This window comes from Tympanuchus pallidicinctus, unplaced genomic scaffold, assembly GCF_026119805.1.
Source record: "Tympanuchus pallidicinctus isolate F22 unplaced genomic scaffold, pur_lepc_1.0 scaffold40, whole genome shotgun sequence".
Classification (NCBI taxonomy): Eukaryota; Metazoa; Chordata; class Aves; order Galliformes; family Phasianidae; genus Tympanuchus; species Tympanuchus pallidicinctus.
The window spans coordinates 2,248,392-2,269,200 of record NW_026294759.1 but is presented as its reverse complement, the minus strand read 5'-3'; the positions used below and the strand labels follow the sequence as shown (position 1 = coordinate 2,269,200).

Below are 20,809 nucleotides of genomic sequence, written 5' to 3'. Positions count from 1 at the left end.
TGTATTTACCATTATCTGGTGACAGATAGGGATAGTTTCATTAGTACAGGAAAAACCCTCCACATCGGCATAAATGGGTAGTCAACCAATCCACACAATAGGCTATTCCTATATTATCCCAGCACACCTTTGGAGAACTGCATGTGCAAATTGTCAATGACTTAGTAATCATGGAATCATAGAATGGCCTGGGTTGACCTAGTTTCAACCCCCGTGCTCGCCAACCACCAGACCAGGCTGCCCAGAGCCACATCCAGCCTGGCCTTGAATGCCTCCAGGGATGGGGCATCCACAGCCTCCTTGGGCAACCGGTTCCAGTGTGTCACCACCCTCTGTGTAAAAAAACTCCTCCTAATACCTAATCTAAATCTCCCTGTCTCAGTTTAAAACCATTCCTCCTTGTCCTATTCTATCACTATCCATCCTCATAAACAGCCTTTTCCCCTCCTGTTCATATGCTCCCTTCAAGTACTGGAAGGCCACAATGAGGTCTCTCTCCCCAGAGCCTTCTCTTTTCCAAGCTTGACAAGCCCCATTCCCTCAACCTTTCCTCATAGGAGAGGTGCAAGAGCCCATGGGCATGGCACCTCCTGCAGCTGAAGCTAGAAGGCCTCATCAGCAGGCTCTCCCTGATCAGGTGGCCTGTAGCAAACCCCAATCACTAGATGCCCTTTTCTGGACTGATCCATGATTTTAACCCACAAGCTCTCAACCTGATCGTGGCTGTTTCTCAAGACACAGCTCTTTGCAATATATCCACTTCCTAACATAGAGGGCAACTCCGCCACCCCTCCTACTCTGTCTATCCCTTCTGGAAAGTCTGTAGCTCTCAATCAGAGTATTCCAATTGTGGGACTCATCTTACCATGTTTCTGTGATAGCAATGAGATCAAACTTTCCCAGTTGCACCACGGTTTCTAACTCCTCCTGTTTGTTTCCCATGCTGCATGCATTGGTACAGAAGCATTTCAGCTTGGCTATTGGCCTCATTGCCTTCTAAGAGGAGCCCTCCCTAATAGCTTCAGGACAACTCCGGGGCTTTCCTCTACCACCTCCCAAGGTGACAGTGTTCCCATGTTCTTCGTCATCCAGTGCACCCTCTTCCGCTGCCATATCTAGTTTAAAGCCCATCTAACCAGCCCAGCCAGCTTGCTCCCTAGAATGTTTGTGGCTCTTCTAGTCAGTCACCTCCCATCTGCTGTCAGCATTCCCCCTTTTTCAAGGCTGCATCCCAAGCCATAGTACCCAAAGTCCTGAGCACAACACCATTTGCAAAACCATTCATTCAGCATGTCTGCCCTCCTCCTTTATACAAAGGAATCCCAGTCACCAACTGAGAGGACAGAGGAGAACACTACTTATGCTCCCAATCCCTTCAGCAGTCTTCCCAGTGCTCTTAAGTCCCTTTTGATCACCCGAGAACTTCTTGTGCCTACCTCTTAATTTCCAATGTGGAAAACTAGTAAAGGATAATAACTGGACAGCTTGACCTAGTGAGTGTTGCTCCTAGCAACATCTCTCACCTGGGCTCTAGGCAGGCAACTCACCTCCCTATATGATGGGTCTGAGTAGCATATCGGGCCCTCAGTTCCCTTCAAAAGGGAGTCCCCAATGAGAGCAGCCCTTCTTTCTTTCCTAATTGATGCTGTAGCGATATGAGGAGCAAACTGACTAGCCCTGGACAAACTCTCCTGCATGGATGGACCTTCACCCACATCAACATCCCCCTGTCCCTCCAACTCCAGAACCTGTTATGTAAGGGCACTTGGGAAGGTGGGACAGGTTGAGAGGCATTCCACTCGCTGCCCCAGACAGGGACTTGTTTCCATCCCTTGCTGTCTCTGAGGTGACCCCCTCCCATCTGACTGTTAGAGGACAGATGATCCCCCACTGCCTGAAGAGCATCTCTCCCATGCCCTTCACTGTAGGGATGGAGGAGCGTGACTCCACCCATCAGTTTCCTTCCCACAATCCCAGATGCTTCTCAGCCTTTCTACTTCCTCCTTTAGTTCCACCACCAGGCTGAGCAGATCATCCACCTGCTCACACCATACCCAGGTGGTATTCCTGCTGCCCTGCTGTAGCAGTCACAGTGCCAGGCATTCTCTGCAGTCTGAGACCTGAACTGCTGCACGGACATACATACTTTCAAGTCTCCACGTCCTTTTTAGCAGCAGCTCCCCACGTGTAGAGACCATGACTGCGTATCAGTGTGCCAAAAGATCAACGACCTGTTAAGTGAGTTAAGTGGCCCCTTACGCCTCCTCCTATATGGCAAGCTGCCCTGCCCTGCCCTGCCTGCTCGCCCTGCCTGTGTGAACTCGTATAATGAGGTTAAACTTTTTGAAAACCTCTTCAGCTCTTTGATCAACAGTTACGGCTACTGGTATCTCAACATCACTTTGCCTACCTACAAAGTGCTGGCAATGGTGGCCTGTTACTGCTGATATCTTATTCCCCACAGTCAGTGGCTCTCGTGCAGGCTTGACCACTTTATTAGGTAAAGAATGAACTTAGCACATCTTTTCAGTAACACCTGTCACACCTTTACATTTTCAACTTACTGAAAAACATAGCTCTAAGGTCAGCTACCTCTAATAAATTACCACTTTCCACAGACTCCCAGCTGCTACTGGACAAACAGCGGCACTATTGCAAGGCCCTGCTAATTATCCAGGCAACTCCAGGAAATAGTCCAGGATTTTTGTCTGGGTTGTAATCATCCCGTTATTTATACTGGCAGTAAAGTAACTACCAAACATGCTGGTAACAAGTACTAGCTCCATACCTCATGCTTTTGGAAAGCAAGGTCTTAAGGAGGCTGCACCACATCAAAGCTGTACACAGATTGTATTTTACTGTGCACTTTGTATACAGTCAGCATTTCGCTTATTTGTTTCTGGAAGCAGACTATTGGACTATATGCCTGTATTGTCTATTTTGTTTATCATTTTTCTCTAGAGCCCTGATTCCTTAATCATCTACAGTGTGTATGCACTAGTTTTTGCTAGGACTCCAATCTGGTTTGAAACAATTACTTATTTTTGTGAGGCTCAAAAGAAAGAGTAGTTTGCTTCAGTATCCACTTCCTACAGATAATAAAGGTATGGACTATATCAGACTTCATTCTTCGTGACCAGAACTACACATATTTGTGGTCATGTCACAAAAAGACAAAGCTAGCAGTCTCCAAAAGCCACTCTGTTTTCTTGGCTCCTTCAGTTCTCAAGTGTGAAAATAATGGCACTCGGGTAGAGACAGTGACCAGGATCTTGTTTTGTGATAATATTACTGAGACTGTAATATATAGATTGTGAGAGACAGCACCTCTGTCCCTGAAGCACTGAGCTGCACCAGCTACTGTGGGAAAGCCACCACAGAACTTCTACTGTATGACATATGAGATTCAGTATGAACTAAGGGAGCTGAAGATCTGGTTTTGCCTCTTATTTTTGGTATGCCTACAAGACTACACAGTGTAACAAAGAAGAAAGGAGACTTCTACAGCAATTAGGATGGAAAGAGGCTTGTACCGCATACGGGAAGAGTAGGCTCTTTAATTAGCAGAGTGACACATCTGTTTCTTTGACAGTTAGTTCTGACAAGCACTATGTGCACAAAACAACTGAATACATCTCAACTTTTCTTGCTGGTGGCAAGTAGTAGGGCATCAGGCTGTGGAAACTGCAAGGGTATAGCTGCTTTCCAAAGCAGAACAGATTTGGGCAGAAATCCATATCTAGCCACATCTATGGGCATGGTGCAATTACTCATCTGTGTTTCAGCTGTGTTCCCTAGGCCTTGGCTGACTAGTTGGGGTTTTCCAGAGTCACAGAACAGCTTATCCTACCCTAAAGGTAAGAGATACTCACTGAGCTAGCCTGTTTGCTCCTCGGGAGCCAGGTCCTGCTGCAGTGACAAGATGTAGGAGAGCAATGCTGCCCTGTCAAGAAGGGGAGAGGCAGCTATTCATCAGGAAAACTTGGCATGAGGAAACAAGGAAACAGAAGCGAGACTGATAATATCTGGGAGCTGAACCTCTGCCATATTTCTGTTCAGGAAAGACCTGCCAGCCCTGTTAGAAATGTTGCTTCTCCCCAAAATAGACCCCAGGTTTCTGCTCCCCTGGCCACTAAGATGGCCTGTGACACATTGATATGCCCATGATCATACCACAGAGATGCCTTACTCCCTCTTTCTTGTATACATCTGCATCGCCTCACTAAAGTGTTTCCTATCAGAGAAGGAGGATTTTTCTGTTGTTCTTTACAAATTATACTCTTTCTAATGCTTTAATCAGGGACACTAATTTTTTGTGCGTGTGTGATTAGAATGGCCTTTTGAAGTATGTACAGATGTGTGTATAATGCAATACTATTATAAATTAATTTGAAGATGTAAAAATAATCACAGCATGGCTGAGGCTGGCAGGGCCCTCTGGGTCCATCTGGCCCAAGCTCTGTTCCAGCAGGGACACCCACAGCAGGTGCCCAGGCCCACCTTCAGGTGCCTTCTGGAGATCTCCAAGAGGAGACCCCACAGCCTCTCTGGGCAACCTGTGCCAGTGCTCCATCATCTGCACAGCACAGAAGTGCTTCCTGGCATTCAGAGAGAACCCCATGTGTACCTGTGTGTGCACACTGCCTCATGTCTTGCTACAGGGCACCACTGAAAAGAGCCTGGCTGTGTCCTCTGGTCACCCTCCCTTCAGGTATTTATGTATGTTGGTAAGATCCCTCAGTCCTCCTCTTTTCCAGGCTCCAGGTCTCAGCCTCTCCTCACAGGAGAGATGCTCCAGGCCCTTAATCATCTTGGTGGCCCTACACTGGATTCTTTCCAGTCAATCCATATCTGTCATATCTGAGCCCAAAAATATATTCAGCACTCCAGGTGCAGTCTAACCATTGCTGAGTAGAGGGGACAGATCGCCTCCTCGACCTGCTGGTGATATTTTGTTTAATGCAGCCAAGAGTACTATTAGCCTTTTTAGCAGGAGGGCACACTACGTTCACTTACGTTATGCTTATGTTCACTTGGTTTCTACCCAGACTCCCAGGTCCTTTTCTGCAAAAGGGTGGCCCCCAGAAAGTACTGGTGCTATGCATTGTTTTCCATAGGGGCAGGACTTTTTGTTGTTGAATTTCATGGATTCTTGTCAACCCATTTCTCCAGCCTGTTGAAGTCCCTCTGAAAGGCAGCGTGGTGTTCTGGTGAAACCAGCCACTCCCCTCAGTTTCATGTCTTCTGTGAATGTATTGCAAGTGCATGATGATCATCCATATTGATGAAGACGTTCAATAGGACTAGATCCTGTAATGACCCCTGTGGTACTCTGAAAATTACTGGCATCCAACTAGACTTTGTGCCTCTGACCACTGCCACCTAGGCCCAGTCATTCAGCCAGTTTTCAAATCCATTTCACTGTCTGCTCATTCCATCCCAAATATCAAAAGATTTTCTATGAGGATGTTATGGGGGCAGTGTCAATTACACTTCTCAGAGATCACTGAAGTTCTCCATAGCTGTTGAATGAGCCCCTTCAAAGAAGACAGACAGTCTGCTTTGCGTAGCAGGCTTGGTTTTAAAGGGAAAAATCAGATGCACCATCTATCTTTCCTGGGCAGTTTGTTGTTTAGGGACTTCTCCAAAAGAATTCATGACCTTTGCAAATAACTCTGCAAATTCCTGACTGCATGCCAGTTTCACAGATGCAGGAGGATGATTAGGCTTGTAAAGACTGTAGCCTGTGCAGTCTCCAAGTGTACATCTCTATATTTAACTCTTTGGCACCTAGCTGCCAACATGCATCCTAGAAGGGGAATGAGGCACTCCAACTTGAAATTACTTTTCAATCAGGACAGTGGGGCCTGGCAAGTGCCCCTCCTCTTTCTGCAAATTGAGGCAGCCTGCATCAGCAGGACCGTGATATCTATATGCTTGTAGTAGTTTATCTGATCCAATGCCATGGCACATGTCAGCCTTCGTCAGATCTAAGCATTTACATGGAGAATTGTCATGCAATGCACAGGAGGGAGTAAGTCAAGAGCATGCTAAGAGTCTATGCTGTGAGAGCACAGTGGATCCCCCAAGAGCTCCTACCAGAATGCATTTCATGCACCAGTCGGTACGCAAGCAGCCAGCCTGCTGCAGGTGGCCTTGCCCTAGACAGTGTGGACCTAACATCGTCTGAACCTCTTGGCCTGGGGACAAAATTGGACCCATTATTTATTCTCAATTTTTCTGTTCCCACAGACAACATTTAAATAAGAAAGTGTATACAGGTTAAGCTGATGAGTAGCACCTTAGAATAAATTAAAAGAAAAAAAAAAAGTAATTAGACTAAACAGAAGCTACATGATTAAAGAAGTAACAGAGATGCAAAACAGGTATGAGTCAGGACTTTTCATTGGTTACAAAAACATAGACTCTTAAGTAGCACTAATAATGACTAATTCATGCTAAGATAAAACAGCACTAATAGATCTCTTAGTATAGATGAAAATTACACAGATTAAGATATTTTACATTATTAACATAGTTAAAGCATTTTGTCCAGCATCCAAATAGCTCTCCTCTGCCCTTTAGCTTGCTGTTAATACTGAAATCTGCAGTTACCTGGAACCCTCTTGAATTTAGGTAAGATTTTCTTCCCCAAAGGTTTAATTCCCTATTGGTGATCTTGGAAGGGATCATTTTTGTATTCAAGAACTTATGTTTTCTTATCTTAATTTTACTTTATAGCCACCTAATCACTGCCAGCATACTCCTAATTTCAGTGCAGTAAATGAATTTGTCACATCACTTCTGTATTGCATTCATCTTTACTTACTCGTATTTTGCAACTTGATTGCCCATAAGGATTCTTTATGTTTGTCTCCATGAAAACTTAGTCTCTCTTAGGTGTGTTCATTCGACTTCAGGAATTTCTAAGCTTTGGTTTGACAGACAGCACTGGGCCTTGCTTACTTTCGCAGATCTCAAAGAAGGAGCCAGCCAGAACTGCATAGTCTAAATCCCTCCATCATCTGCTTTGTAGTCAGCTGTCATTCCACCCAACATGTGTGGAGCAGTAGCTTTCACACCACTGTACACTCCAAAATACCAGATCACTATTTCCATGGCACGGGACAGCCAAAGGGATTCAAGAAGAGGACTACTGCTTATTCCAGAAAACACAAGGTCAAGCCCATGTCCTCAGGCACAACAAGCCAAGTATACCTGCTGATCTATATCTGTTCCCAGGCAGCCGAACTCTTATTCAGGAATAATATTCTGCTCCTAGTAAGGGGACTGACTGCTGCTGTCTGCATCTCAAGGTACTACTTTGAGTTTGCAGCTGAAAAATGTCTGCTCCTCCAAGCAAAGAACTGCATGAAGAAAGGTTATCAGCAGAGAACTTTTTTTTAATCCACAAACTCAAAGTTTTTCTCTATGTATTCGAACATACTCTGATTTGAGAACTCTGCCTTTCACATCTCCAACCAACTAAACAATTACCTGTTTCATATCTGTTTCTCCATTGTGAGAAGTAACATAAAACATGCAGGATGGACTCATTTTCTTTTTTTTATTTTCATTTTCCTTGAGCTGATGTTTTTAACATCACCAGATTGGTGAGACAATCAAGTACACAAGCATCTGGATTTAGGTGGATGTAACCAGAAATGATGAGAGGGTAGAATTTTTTCATATTCTCTCAGCACTTTTTAAATCTCAGTCTGAGACATTCTTTGTTTTCTTTGGAGTGAGGGCTAGCAGTGGGAACAGTGGTATAATACTCTGAGGTCATGCTGATTGTGTGAGGTGCACTGCAGTGTACCAGAACTTTATTACTTTTTACTTCTGCACTGACATCTTTCCCTGAACAAAAAGGAAAAGGACTGTCAGCACTAGAAAAGCAACAGTATTAGAAGACTCAGCACAGCGCAGATAAACCTTCCTTAAACTACACAATTATTTTATGCATTAATTACAGTAGTTGGACTGATGACATGTCTAGAGAAGTGGCATTATAATAATACTTAGCACTTATATGAGAATTAAATATCCTTAAGAATTTAACAGCTCTAGGCCAGCAGTGCAACAGCTGCAGCTATGGAAGCAGTGAGATGTCATGACAGACATATGGACAGATAGACTGGTATAGGTGGCATTTTCAATTGTGTTGAACTGGAAAACCTTAGAGTACCATTCATTTTCCAGCTGCATCATAAAATGCATTACCTCTTTGTGCCAAACCTGCTTATAAAATTTATTTGTTTACGCTGCATTTCTTAAAGCCTTGCTGAACTTCTCTGTGCAGCTCTCTGATGGCAGTATACTGCAGTAATGTACGCTGGGAATCTAACTGGCATGGCTCACGGTTTGCTCAGCCACCTGCAAATGAATTACTGGTGCTGGAAGGTACCTTTGTCTCTAAGAAGCAGAAAAGCTCCAGATCTCGTGAGCATTGCCAAATACAGAAATTCTAATTGGAGGGGCATTAACCCCAATATTAAGGCTGAATTCTGAAGACAACGTTTAATGATGGCACAGAGCACAAAGAATGCTGTCTTCATTGACACTCCTCCTTCCTAAGAGGCGTAGAAGGAGAGTCAACCATTGCAGTTGAAAACTACACACTCTACTGCACTGGGCCAGGCATCGAGCAGGACCGAGCCCTGGCCAGTGCTGGGCCAAAAACAAAGCCCATGTGCAGCACAGACCATACAACAAGGCAATCCCAGCAGCCGGTCTTTGATACAAAAGTTCAGTTTCTGCTTCGCGAGCAACGCAAGAAGAACAAACCCCACTTCTGCACTGAAGAATCATGGGATGCGCGTTTTAATTTCTGGAAGACAGGGGCAGCGCCTCAGCACAGCCGCAGGATTTCTCCCTCGGCTCCAGCCCGGCGCCGGGGCTGAAGAAGGGACAGAGGGAGAGAGCTGCAGGGCGGAGTGGGGCGCGGGGAGGGCGGGATGGAGGCGGCCAGGGCCGCGGGCCCCAGCGGGGCGGCAGGATAGGGGTAGGGCAGCCCGGAAGAACGCTTCTCGGTCGCGATCGCCGACAGGAAAGCCCCCGAGAGCCCCTCTTCATGAGGGGGCGGGGAGCGCGCCAGATGTCAGCCCGGGGCTCCCGCCGCAGCCCGAGCCGGCCCGTCCCCCTCGGGCGCTCCTTCCCCCCTTACCTCATTGCTACATTCCCCGGCGAGTGAGCTCAGCTGTTCGCACAGCCTCTCTCCTTTTATGGTCAAACAACTTTGCCTGGGCGAGGCTTTTCCGAGAGTTGGTCGGAAGCGCTGGGACTCAGCAGCTCCCCCCTTCATTTCTGTTGCCTCTCCCGGCGGGCACGGCGAGGCAGCCCCAGGCCCCGGCCCAGCAGCCCCCCCCCCGCCTCTCGCCCCGGGGCGGTGGTTCCCTTTCTCGCTCCCCCCGAGGTGAGTCGCTCGGCACGGTGAGGGGCTTCGGTCGGCAGCGCCGTGCTCGGGGGAACGCGGTCCTTTTGGCGCTGCCGGGCGGCGGCTGCCCTGTGGAAACGCCTCCTGGACCGAGGGGTTCGTTTAGGTCACGATTTATCTATTTTGCCCGTTTGGGTGGGGATGCCCTTCTGCCGGAGAGCGGCTCCGCTCTGAGAGTGCGAAGGCAGTGGGTTTTGCCCGCTGCTGGTGCAATGGAGTCGGCTGGAGCTGCTGTACGGCTCGAGCAGGGGGAGAGGGAGGAGGGGGTGTTGCCTCGGTCGGGACAAGCTCTCTTTTGTGTACGCATGGATGAGCGAGACACCTAGGGAGGCTTTTTCCAGATGTGCTCAAGAGAAGAATCTGAGGCTCTTTGTGCATGAAATTTGTTTAATAGATGAGCTTCTGTCTCTCTGGGAATACCTTGAGAAAGTGACGGCGCAACTGCTTGCAAATTCGTAGAATTTCCTAACGCTTTAAATATGTTTGCATAGCTTCTTGGAGTTCTTTTCCCTTTGCACAGGGAGGAGGAGGCAAGGCTAACATATGTGGAAAAAGCTCGCAGCTCTGAGCTCCCCTTCCCCCATCCTGCTTTTCTGCAGGCTCTGCCTTGTGGCTTGCGGAGCTGGTAGGACTTTGCTCTGTGAAAATTTGCACTTTGGGGGCAGGTGGGGAGAACTTTCTGGCATCAACCTGTATGAGAAGGTGAAAAGAAGCATGACTCCTACATCTTGTTTGCTTTATGGTCCGTGCGGGGTTTTTTTTCTTTTTTTTTCCTTTTTTTTTTTTTGCTATGGCTCTCATTCTGCACCCTCCCCCCCTGTATCTAAAGGGAAGTTGGCAAATAGGGGAAATGCAGATGCAGTGTGTCAGACCACAGTGTTGAAACAGCTCTTACTGTGTGCCCCAAGACAGACTGCTTTCTTTCTACCAGCTGAGGTGGTAAATGGCATTCTGCTCTTTCCCTCCGAGTTCTTTCTTTTTCACTGCCCAGGGAAGGGAGCTTGGCTCCTGAAAGTTGTCTTGAGGCCAAAGAACTGAGAACCATGTGCATGTCTAACAGCTGGCAGACCTGTCACAGAACCTCTGGGAGGTGACCTTGCTGCTGAGGGGGATGCTGCTTGGTCCTACAGTTCCTTGCTCTGCTAGTGTGTGAGGCAACTGCATCCTTTCACTGCATCCTTTGGGGGATGTCTTTCTTCACAGGTCCACCTGAGTCATCTAACTGCTGTTATCAGCAGGCAGAAAACCTCTCACCTCAGGGACACGTGAAGAGTTGAGATTAGATCTGCTGGTTTGACACTCCCTCTTCCAACTGCTTTTACAAACAGTGCCACAGGACTAGTGTTCCTGATAGGGTTCAGATGGTACTGACAGCAGTGTGGAGCAGGGGGGACACAGCAAGGCCAGCCTTCCTCAGCCTGTAGGGTCTGTTTGGGGGCAGACAGATAACAGAAGTGAGGATGAGCAGGAGCAGCTGCTGTATGTAGACAGCTTTGAGAAGAAAGGGCCTTAAATGTGACACTGCATACTGGGAAATAGGCTGCTTTGGGTTCAGTGAGATAGCAGCTGCTGACAGTGATGCCAGCACATTTTATGAAGTGGAGGATGTCTCGCTGCTGGCTGACCTCAGTCTGAACAGCCATTAGAAATTACTCTCTGACTGTGGTGTTCTGCTCCTAAGAGCCTATTCTGGTAGGACTATAGCAGGAGATTCATTACACTGTGACAAAACAGTGGAGCACAAGACAGTCTAAGTGCCTCTGTCAGCAAAAGCCTCTAAAAAATGCTCGGAGATCTCTAACTAAAGTTCAGTAGCTCTGTAGGAGCTGTAGACTGGGTAGAGCTCATCAGTCTCTTCTGACTTGCTGGCTCCTAGCAGTGTGAGGGATCAGCAACAGACCTTGCTGATTGCTTTTCTGCCTTGGTCCTTTCCCATGTAGGACCATATGGGGCATGCCCTGCTCAACTCTTTGTCTGCAGCTCACTGAGGAGCCCGGAGCTGTTTGTCCAAGTGCATGCAACTTGCCAACCCTGTGCAAAGGAAAAAAAGAGCAGAAGCATAGCCTTACTGTTTGTCTATGTTGTTGTGTGTTTGTAAACTGTTACAAGGTCCATCTTACCAGGAACCACAGCAGCACGTAGAACTGAGCACGTAGCTCTCCCCAGCAGCCATGGGTGAATTAGTGGTGAGTGGGAGTTGGTGACGCCAAAGCTGTCCTAGCAGCTATCACTGAGAGCTATCTGCAAGCAGAATGGAAGGGCACTGGTCTGAAACACGGGCGTAGAGCCCTGGGCTGGCAGCAGTGCTGTTGGGCTGAGGCGTTAGAACTGTAGGCGTGCCAGGGCTGCAACAAAGCATCTGGCTTTGAGGAGATTTTTAGCACAGATGAGATTTCCGATCTGAATTCCAGGGCTGAAAGAATGCTGGAAATGTAGCCCTCGGGCTCCTGAAACAGCTGGCTTGGTGGGGCTAGCCTATGCTTATTCAGATTTGGTGACAAAAAGGAGGGAGGACGGACGGGCTGTCATGGCTGCGTGTAGCAACGCTCACCCTGCGCTCAGAACAAAGCTGAGTTATTTGGGCATACCGCAGGCAGGCCAGGCCCTGTACGTGGCAGGGCTGCAGCTGCACTGCCTGCTGCTGTGTGTGTGTGTGTGACCTGAGCTCTGCTCTCAAGTCTGAGGTGCTGAGTCTCATGGCCCCAGAGATGCTGCCCTGAGCCCTTGGAACTGCTTCCTGGTGGAGGCGGAGCAGGCGGCTGGCGCAGCCAGTGAGGGTCAGGGGATGCTCCTTCACCGGCAGTGAAAGGAAGAGGGAGAAAGCAGAGGGCCCTGCCGGGGAATGTGGCACCAAGAACCCCTCACCTGACCCGTTGTTTCTGCCTCTGCCTGCACACAAGGCTGTGGAGGTAAAGTGGGTGGGATGAGAGATGCAGGGGTGTGCTGGGGACTGAGGGGATGTTGCTGGGGGTGTCACAGGCTGAGGACAAGAGGAAACAGATGACATTATCTGGTAAGTGGGGCAGAGGAAATGATTCCAGTCGTGGAAGAGGGGTGCTGTGTGTCGTGTGGGGGTTGCTGGGTGAAGATGCTTGCTCTGGTCGTCAGCTCCTTCCTGCATTGTGTGTGGAGGGGTCTCGAGCAGCAGGGAGCTTGGTTTTCTCCGTAGCAGCACATGGCTGACAAGAAACGCCTTTGTGGTCAGCACTGTGCTGAGCTGAGATAAGGCTTATTCAAGCTGCCTTTAGTCGCCGTTCCTCCTTCTTCCTGTACTGATTCTCAAAGTGTTCTACACTCCACTTTGGCTCCTCGGCCTTTGCCCAGACACAAGCTCCTGTATCTCCCCATTGTATATTCCTTTCTATTAATTCCCACTTGGACCAAGTCTGAATTTATGTCACTTTCCTCTCTCTTCTCTCCTGCCAGCAGCCAAAAAGATGGCTTCTCCAGGTACCCCAGGGACCCGTATGACGACCACAGTCAGCATCAACATTTCCACACCGTCCTTTTACAACCCACAGAAGAAGTTTGCACCTGTGGTTGCCCCTAAGCCCAAGGTGAATCCCTTCAAGACTGGGGGTGCATCGGAGTCATCGCTGCCACAGCCTCCTGGAGCTGGCGCCCAGCGTGCCCAGATAGGGAGAGTGGGGGAGATCCCCGTACCTATGACGGCAGAAGGTAGGTGAAGAGCGGTGTGGCAGATGTGGGTATGCTTCTCAATTCTCAGAGTGCGAGGTCTGTAACTGGGTTAAATATGAGAATCACTGCAAATGAAGTAATGCTCTTGCTGTAGATGCTTGCAAGTTTCTGAGTAAGATAAAGGGGTTGTAAAATGATCTCAAAATAGGTGGCATCTCAGTTAGGAAAGAAGTTAGGAAAGTGACTGCACTTAGATTTTAGTAAAGCTGGAGGAATGCAGTGATTTTTCATGATATTCCCTGCACGTATAATTTAGTAACTGCAGTAGTATTCTGGCCAGCAAGTCGAAGAGCAAGTATGTTGCAGGAACATTCACCCTGATGCTGGTGCATCACACTGTTCTTTTTCTTACTGTTTCATCTTAACTTGAGTTGGTTGTCTCCAATTATAGAGACCCTTCTTGTGGACTCATCTTTAGCAACAAAGATTGCAGTTTCAAAGGAAGTAGAAATAATTGCATGAAAAGAAAAGGAAGCTAACAAAACCAGGAAACGAGATTTGTATAACTGAGTTTTATGCTTTCTACTAGTGGTTTGGGTTGAGTGTGTTTTCCTGTGTAGACTGACTTTGTGCTTTAGTGTGCTTTCTTTTTTATTTTTTTTTCTTTTTCTCCTGTGGGTGTTACTTGTTTTTGTTGCTTTTGGTGATTGGTTGTTTTTCTTCTAAGGAGCAGAAGGTTCCTGTGTAACGCTGGTGTGTCCTGTGCTAACTCAGTGGGCAGCTGATCTAATGGTAGTAAGGCTGATCCTGCACTTGGAGGCAAATGACTAAACCATTTTTTCCATTTCATGAGTCACAGTGGCCCCAGGGTGTCGGTGCCTCTGTCTTGTAGAATTGCACCACCTAACTGGTGACCTTTTGCTTATACGTTGTTGGCTGGAATCTTGATTCTGTCATCCAAGGTTTTATCATAGTTTTTATGCTTTTCTGCTAAAGTTCTGTGGATTAAGAGTGTGTGTGTAGGTTGCATCAAATTGACGGAAATATATTAGCTCAGCTACAAAGGCAAACAAACGGATGTTAAAAATTGTTTTTCAGAATGTAGTAACGAGAGAACTGGGTGTTAGTTGTTCCACTTGCACACTTCTTTCCCTGTAAAGCTTCTTTTGGAGGAACAGGCTTGATGGAGATTAGCAGAACTGTTTGGCTTAAGCCGTCACGTCACCAGTGGGTAAGGGCTGCTAGCAAAGCTGTACTAGCAAGGCAGATGAATGACTGACAGTTTTGACTCAGTCAAGGTATGCATCTGATTTGATTCTTCCCTGATACACCTCTCTGATCATTCTCTCCCTTTCCTGTACACTCCCCAGAGGAATGATAGTATAACGTGAACCCATAGCAATTGGTTTCTCTGTTTTAAATGGCAGGATGACTAAGTTGATATCACTGTTGTAATGTTATATTTAATACTGGTCATGCAGGAAACTTCTTTGTGCAAATAATTCCTAAAGCAGGCTCTTAGTGCATCTTTTTGAAGCACTGTGACAGCAGAGCAGGGTTTTGCTTCTGCCTTGTTCTTTTAAATAAGCCAAAAAAAAAAAAAGCTCATGCAAACTTGAGCTTACTCCCAAACTGTAATTTCAACAAAGAAATACTGGCTTTGTATTACTTCTTTTTTTTTTTACTCCCCAAAAGCAGAACAAGAAGACTTGGAAGAGGTACTGCATACCAGTGCAGTTTATGCATTCCACTGGCTAATAAGATTTCAGCTTTCGTTTTTTAAGAACATTCAGTTAGTGTCCTTTAGGTTACAGATGAGAAATACTAACAAAGCCTGTGTAAAACAGCTGCATATAAAGATAAGACAACTTGATAACTGCTGTGGAAGAAATACATGGAGCAGCAGGAGTGAAAAACTTGATCTTTAACCCTGCTGCTGGTTGGGACTGACTGGAAAGAGGAGGGGATGTTTAGTATAACCAGAAAAAGGGATGTAGAATTTATACCTGCTTGTCTTTGTTGTTGTTTTGTGCTCGGATGATGAGATACTTTTCTCACATAAAGGGTGAAGGGAAAGAGTATCTTGTTTGACCTGTGTTGTAATAGACATCTTCAGCCTGTTCTACGTGCAAGGGCACAGAGAAAGAGGAGGAGTAAGAAAAAACATTAGGACATGTTTCTCAGTTACCCAGTGAATTTCTAGTGACTAATGCAGTAGCTTATATGACAGCAAGTAGTTTGAACCCCAATCCTGTGGGGTTCAGTTGTCCTTGATGGATACTGGGGAGCACTCGCTGTAATACCTTCAAGGTGCCTTGTGGGGTTTGTAACTGGCTGGGATGAGAAATGTTTCAGGCCTGCTCTTATTTTCATTGTTCTTCATAGAGCTGCCGCTGCCACCTCCTCCCCCACCTGGAGAGGATCTAAGTTTCTCCTCAAACTGTGCTTTTCCTCCACCCCCACCACCCTTTGAAGAGCCTTTTCCACCAGCCCCAGATGAAGCTTTTCCTTCTCCTCCTCCGCCTCCTCCACCAATGTTTGATGAAGGACCTGCCCCACAGGTGAGTAAAGTCAAGGGAAGTATAATTTCTTTTGATGTCCTGAGCTGGGACAACTTCTCAGTGCTCTCTGGATTCAACAGCAGGAAGCTCAGAGATCTGGGAAAACAGTTTGCTTAGCACCTTAGTGTCTGCACAGTCCTTTCCTATAAGATGCTATAGAAGTTCAGCAAATATAAATGCAAAGTCCTGCACTAGGGATGGGACAGCCCCATCTGCCAGCATAAGTTACGGTCAACTGGCTAGGAAGCAGCTCTGCAAATGAAGGACCTTGGGATCCTGATGGACAGTGAGTTGAATGTGAGCCAGCAATGCACCCTTGTGGAAGTAAAGGCTAACCACATACTGAGCTGTATTAGTCTTTAGGACAGGGAAATGATTATTCCTCTGTCTTCAGTGTTATCAAGGCTGCATCTTGGAGCAGCCAACTGAATTTTGCAGTTTGGTCCCATTTTGTACTAAACTCAGACAAATACTGAAGTAGTAGTAGTCCAGCAAAATGTCACAGCAGTCCCTGAGGGATGGAGCTTGTGGTATGAGGGCTGCATTTGTTCAGCTGGCAGAAGAGGAGCAAGGTCAAAGGTGGGGATCTAAATGATGTTTGCAATACAGAAAGGAGGAGAGAAGACATGCATCTTACGGGGGTACAGCAAGAGAACAAGAGACAAAGCACACAAGTTGCAGCAAGGTAAATTCCTGAAAAAAGGAAAACCTGTTCACCTCCAAGAATGTCTCAGCACTAGAACAGATGCCCGCAGAAGATGGGGAATCTGCATGTTTGAGGATGTTCAGAAATCACCTGATCAAGGCCCTGAATGACCTGGTCTAGCTTGAGAGTCAGCTCTGCAGTGAGTAGGGTATTGGACTGCAGGCCTCCAGCTGTCTTTTCTTACTTGAATCTTTCTGTTAGTCTTACTGGGCTGTTTGTTTTACCACTTCTGGTAGATTTTGGAGACTTTGTCCTTGGAGACTGTTTCCTGTTTGTCCTCGTTAGCTTTCTACCTGCTCAGAACCAAGAGCAGATCCCAGGTGTAAAAATCTGCTGTTGTAGGGGATACACCCACTTCCCTGGCTGCTCCTGTAATGTGCTCTGATCCTCTTTCCATGGATGGTGGTATAGGTGCGTGGCAAGATGAACAGCATTGATCTTGAGATTGACTCACTGTCCTTAATGTTGGAAGACATGGAGAAGAATGACCCCTTCAAATCCCGGGTGAGCTGTCTAGAATGTCACAGATGGAAAAAGAGATGACTGAACTGAGATAGTGAGAAGGATGCTACTGAAGATTAAGATGTCTAAATCATAGCAAGAAACCTACCTGAAGAACCAGAAAGCACAAATCATGTATCTTTTCAAGATTAACTATGTAGTAATGTAGGGACTCTAATCATTGTCTGGGGTACCTACTTACCTATTCCTGTAAACAGTATATTTTTCTCTTGTAGTTTGTTGATAACTGCCAGGTTCTCTGTTTCTTCCCTTTACAGATACCTTCAGGATCCACAGGTTCTCTGGAGAAACCATTGACTCCAAAAGCTCATGTGGAAATCTCATCCGCACCCAGAGATCCTACTCCTCCTTTTCCTTCCAAGTTCACTCCAAAGCCAAGTGGTAGCTTATCTTCCAAGCCCCCTGGATTGGATTCGACTCCTGCCCCAGCTCCGTGGGCAGCTCCACAGCAGCGCAAGGAGCCCCTAGCATCAGTCCCTCCACCCTCTTCTCTCCCGTCTCAGCCTACTGCTAAATTCACACCACCCTCTGTTGCCGGCTCTCCTGGATCCAAACCAGGTGCCACCGTTCCCATGGCTCCTTCAAACTCTGCAAGATATCCTACCTCCCTTCAGACTCAGTTCACTGCCCCTTCACCCTCAGGTCCCTTGCCTCGACCTCCACCTCCCAATTTCACCCATGCTCAGCAGTGGGAAAGACCTCAGGTGCAGGAGAAACCTGTTCCCACTGAACAATCTGCTGCTGCAAAAGACGTGGTAAGGGTCAGAGTTGTGCCTCCGGGCAGGTATGGCATCACAGGGGGGTTGAATTGGAGGATGAGGAGGGAGGGTCTGTCCCAGGCTCAGGGATGTAGTTGAAGTAGTTGCTCACTTAGCAGCTTTTGTTATGTTATAGAGAAGCGGAGCTAGGAACAGTGCTGGAGAAGGACAGAACTTCATGTAAAGGTGGAAAAAAGCAAGTAATGTGGATGGCACACTGGATAGAGAAGAGATGTAAAGTTGAGAGAAACAAGTTTATCACTGACAGAGTGGGAATGAGTCTGTGTGTATGCATCCTTTGGGATTGACTATTTTCTCTTCTGCAGCATAGACCCAGTGCGAATCCACCTAAGGGAAACTCTCCTCTGACCATGAAGGAGGTAGAAGAGCTGGAGATGTTGACTCAGAAACTAATGAAGGATATGGACCATCCACCTCCAGTAGAAGCTGCTACTTCTGGTGTGTGTTCTTTTAGTGAACAGCAGCAGGACTGAGACTGTGGAGGGTTATTATCTCTCCTAATCCCTTTCTACTCCTGTTGGCAGAGCTGTGTGGCTTCTGTCGGAAGCCCCTGTCACGAACCCAGCCAGCTGTGAGAGCTCTGGACTGCCTTTTCCATGTGGAGTGCTTCACCTGCTTCAAGTGTGAGAAGCAGCTGCAGGGGCAGCAGTTCTACAATGTGGATGAAAAGCCCTTCTGTGAGGACTGCTATGCCGTGAGTAACTGGGACAAAAGCTGCTGCGGAGGGCTGAGCTTGCTGTGGCTGTTCTCTCCTGCTTTTCCTTCCCCCTTTTCATTTCACCTGTCTGGTGTAGTCTCCTGGGGATGGAGATTTAGATTAATGTTGTCTTACTTGTTTCTTTTGTGTTTAGGGAACCCTGGAAAAGTGCAGTGTCTGCAAAAAGACCATTACAGACCGGATGCTGAAGGCCACTGGTAACTCTTACCATCCTCAGTGCTTCACCTGTGTGATGTGCCATACTCCTCTGGAAGGGGCCTCCTTCATAGTGGACCAGGCCAACCAGCCTCACTGTGTGGATGACTACCACAGGTATGCAGGGAACACGTGCATGTGGTATCCTAAAGCAGGCAGATTCCCTCACATCTGTTTAGTTTTTTGCTGCAAAATGGACTTGGGTTACTCACAGTGAAGTTTAAAAATGAGTCAGCAATGCACTGTGCTAAAACTAAGGTCTTTTCCCTCTTTTTGTGTGACTTGTGCCTCTGTTTCCATTACTTCTGTATGATGGTGAGAGACCTGCAGGGTTGTCATCTGTGCTGTATTTGTGTGTTGCAGGAAGTATGCTCCACGCTGCTCAGTATGTAGTGAACCTATCATGCCAGAGCCTGGGAAAGATGAGACAGTGCGTGTGGTGGCACTGGAGAAAAACTTCCACATGAAATGCTACAAGTGTGAGGTAACCCTGTTGGCCCCACTCCTCTCATTTGCATCATCACTAAGCATCCGTGAACTTTCCTTTCTTGACCGAACACTAACGGTGTCTTAAATGATTTGAAAGCATGTTGAGCAAGGTTTGGAATCATAGAGTATCCCAAGTTGGAAGCGACCCGCAAGGGTTGCCAAATCCAACTCTTGGTTCCACCCAGGACCACCTAAATTTCAAACCATGGACTATGGGCATTGTCCAAACACTTCCTGAATTCCAGCAACCTGGTGCTATGGCCACTGCCCTGGTGAGCCTGTTTCAGTCCCTGACCACCCTCCTGGTGAAGAACAAGAAGAAGGTTAGATATTCACAGATTACAGGTTCAGAGCAAGGACTTTGCAAACATGTAGCCCTATCAAAGCCCTAATATAGCAGCTATGTCTGCCAGGAGATCTTACAGGGTTCACAGAGGGGACTGTGCTCACCTGCTCAAAATGGTTTCTCCAGTTACCACAGTGATAGAAAGGGTAGCGGGCTATGAGCCGTTGTTCTGATTCGGTAGAACTGCTTACATCCTTGTCTCTGTCATCCTGGCCGTTGGCTGTCATTGAGCTATCCCTCTTATTATTCCCTTGCAGGACTGTGGGAGGCCCTTATCTATTGAGGCTGATGAAAATGGCTGCTTTCCACTGGATGGGCACGTACTATGTATGAAGTGTCACACTGTTCGTGCTAAAACAGCGTGCTGAGGAGTTTGGAGTGAGCGTACCCTCAAGACCCCTGCACTCAGTACTCTTTCCTTCCCCACCGTTGTCCTGCCCCTCTGCCTGACAAGGCAGATTGCTACCAGTGAAGACTCTGCCAGCGCAGTTGGTTACCCACGTAGGATTTGCCACTTGTAGACTTCACTATGAGCACCCACTAAGAAAGGACCTCTTCTCCCACCGCCACTTCCTGGCCGTACTGTATTCCAGGCTGAGGACTGTGACTGAGATGAGTGCAAAATCTGTTTCCTCAAGACAAGAAGAAGGACCAAATCTCCACCATCGCCTGGTGGAAGTAGCAAGAATGACCAGGTGGCAGCTGCTGAGAAAAGGCTGAGCATTCTTCTGCTGCATGAAGCCAAGAAATGATTTCACATCATAAGGTGGAAGCCGCCTCCATCTCAGCACCGCTTCTGTCATAGGTTTTCCCACGCCACCTCGTTATCTGGATGTCTTCCCCTAATGCCTTCATCACTTCTGGGTAAGAGTGTGGAAGCAGAGTGTACTGGGAGCTTCTGTTCTAGTTGCTGGAAAAAGCTAACCTACTATAGCTTTTCTGCTTCTAATGGATTTTGTTGGCTAACTGCCCTGTCAATTTTTTTTTTCTTCTTTCCTAGCCAGACTAAACTGGCAGTGTTTGGAATCCTACTCTGCTCCTGAGTTTGGACAGTTTAATCTTGATTTTTTTCTCTCTCTAAAATGAATTGCTTCCCAGTGTGGTTTCTGGACAGACAGGGTGGGCAAGAATAACAAAACAGTCCAAAGAATGGCTGTCATAAGCATATAGTGAGGAAGTGCCTCAGTGAGAGGATGAGGACTCAGCACACTGAGGAGCTCTCAGTGTTCCAGCAAGAGTTTTTTCACAGCTGTCAGTAGGAGCTACGTTGTCACTGCAGTGTACTGTCTGACTCTGTGTTACTGCACTGAGCCTCACTCCCTAGACTAGAAACTCTTCACACAGGGCAAACCTTTTGAATAACTATGCTGTCCGACCACTGTTTGCATCCAATAAAATTGTGAGTTTTTTTCCATTAA

General features: G+C 47.2%; 2 protein-coding genes across 2 annotated transcripts in view; one reads left to right on the top strand and one right to left on the bottom strand.

The window, feature by feature from the left end:
* Positions 1-9,271, bottom strand: part of FAM131B (family with sequence similarity 131 member B) — a 51,577-nt gene extending 42,306 nt beyond the window's left edge. The window contains exon 1 of the mRNA XM_052701608.1: positions 9,167-9,271. The gene's annotated coding sequence lies outside the window, so the exon portion shown is untranslated. The remainder of the gene's footprint in view (positions 1-9,166) is intronic.
* Positions 9,210-20,809, top strand: ZYX (zyxin). Its single transcript, XM_052701605.1, is given in 11 exon segments — positions 9,210-9,362; positions 9,364-9,415; positions 12,863-13,114; positions 15,461-15,636; positions 16,754-16,846; positions 17,122-17,619; positions 17,949-18,081; positions 18,168-18,337; positions 18,495-18,673; positions 18,920-19,040; positions 19,649-20,809. Coding segments are annotated over 11 exon segments (1,923 nt in total). The 5' UTR covers positions 9,210-9,224; the 3' UTR covers positions 19,760-20,809.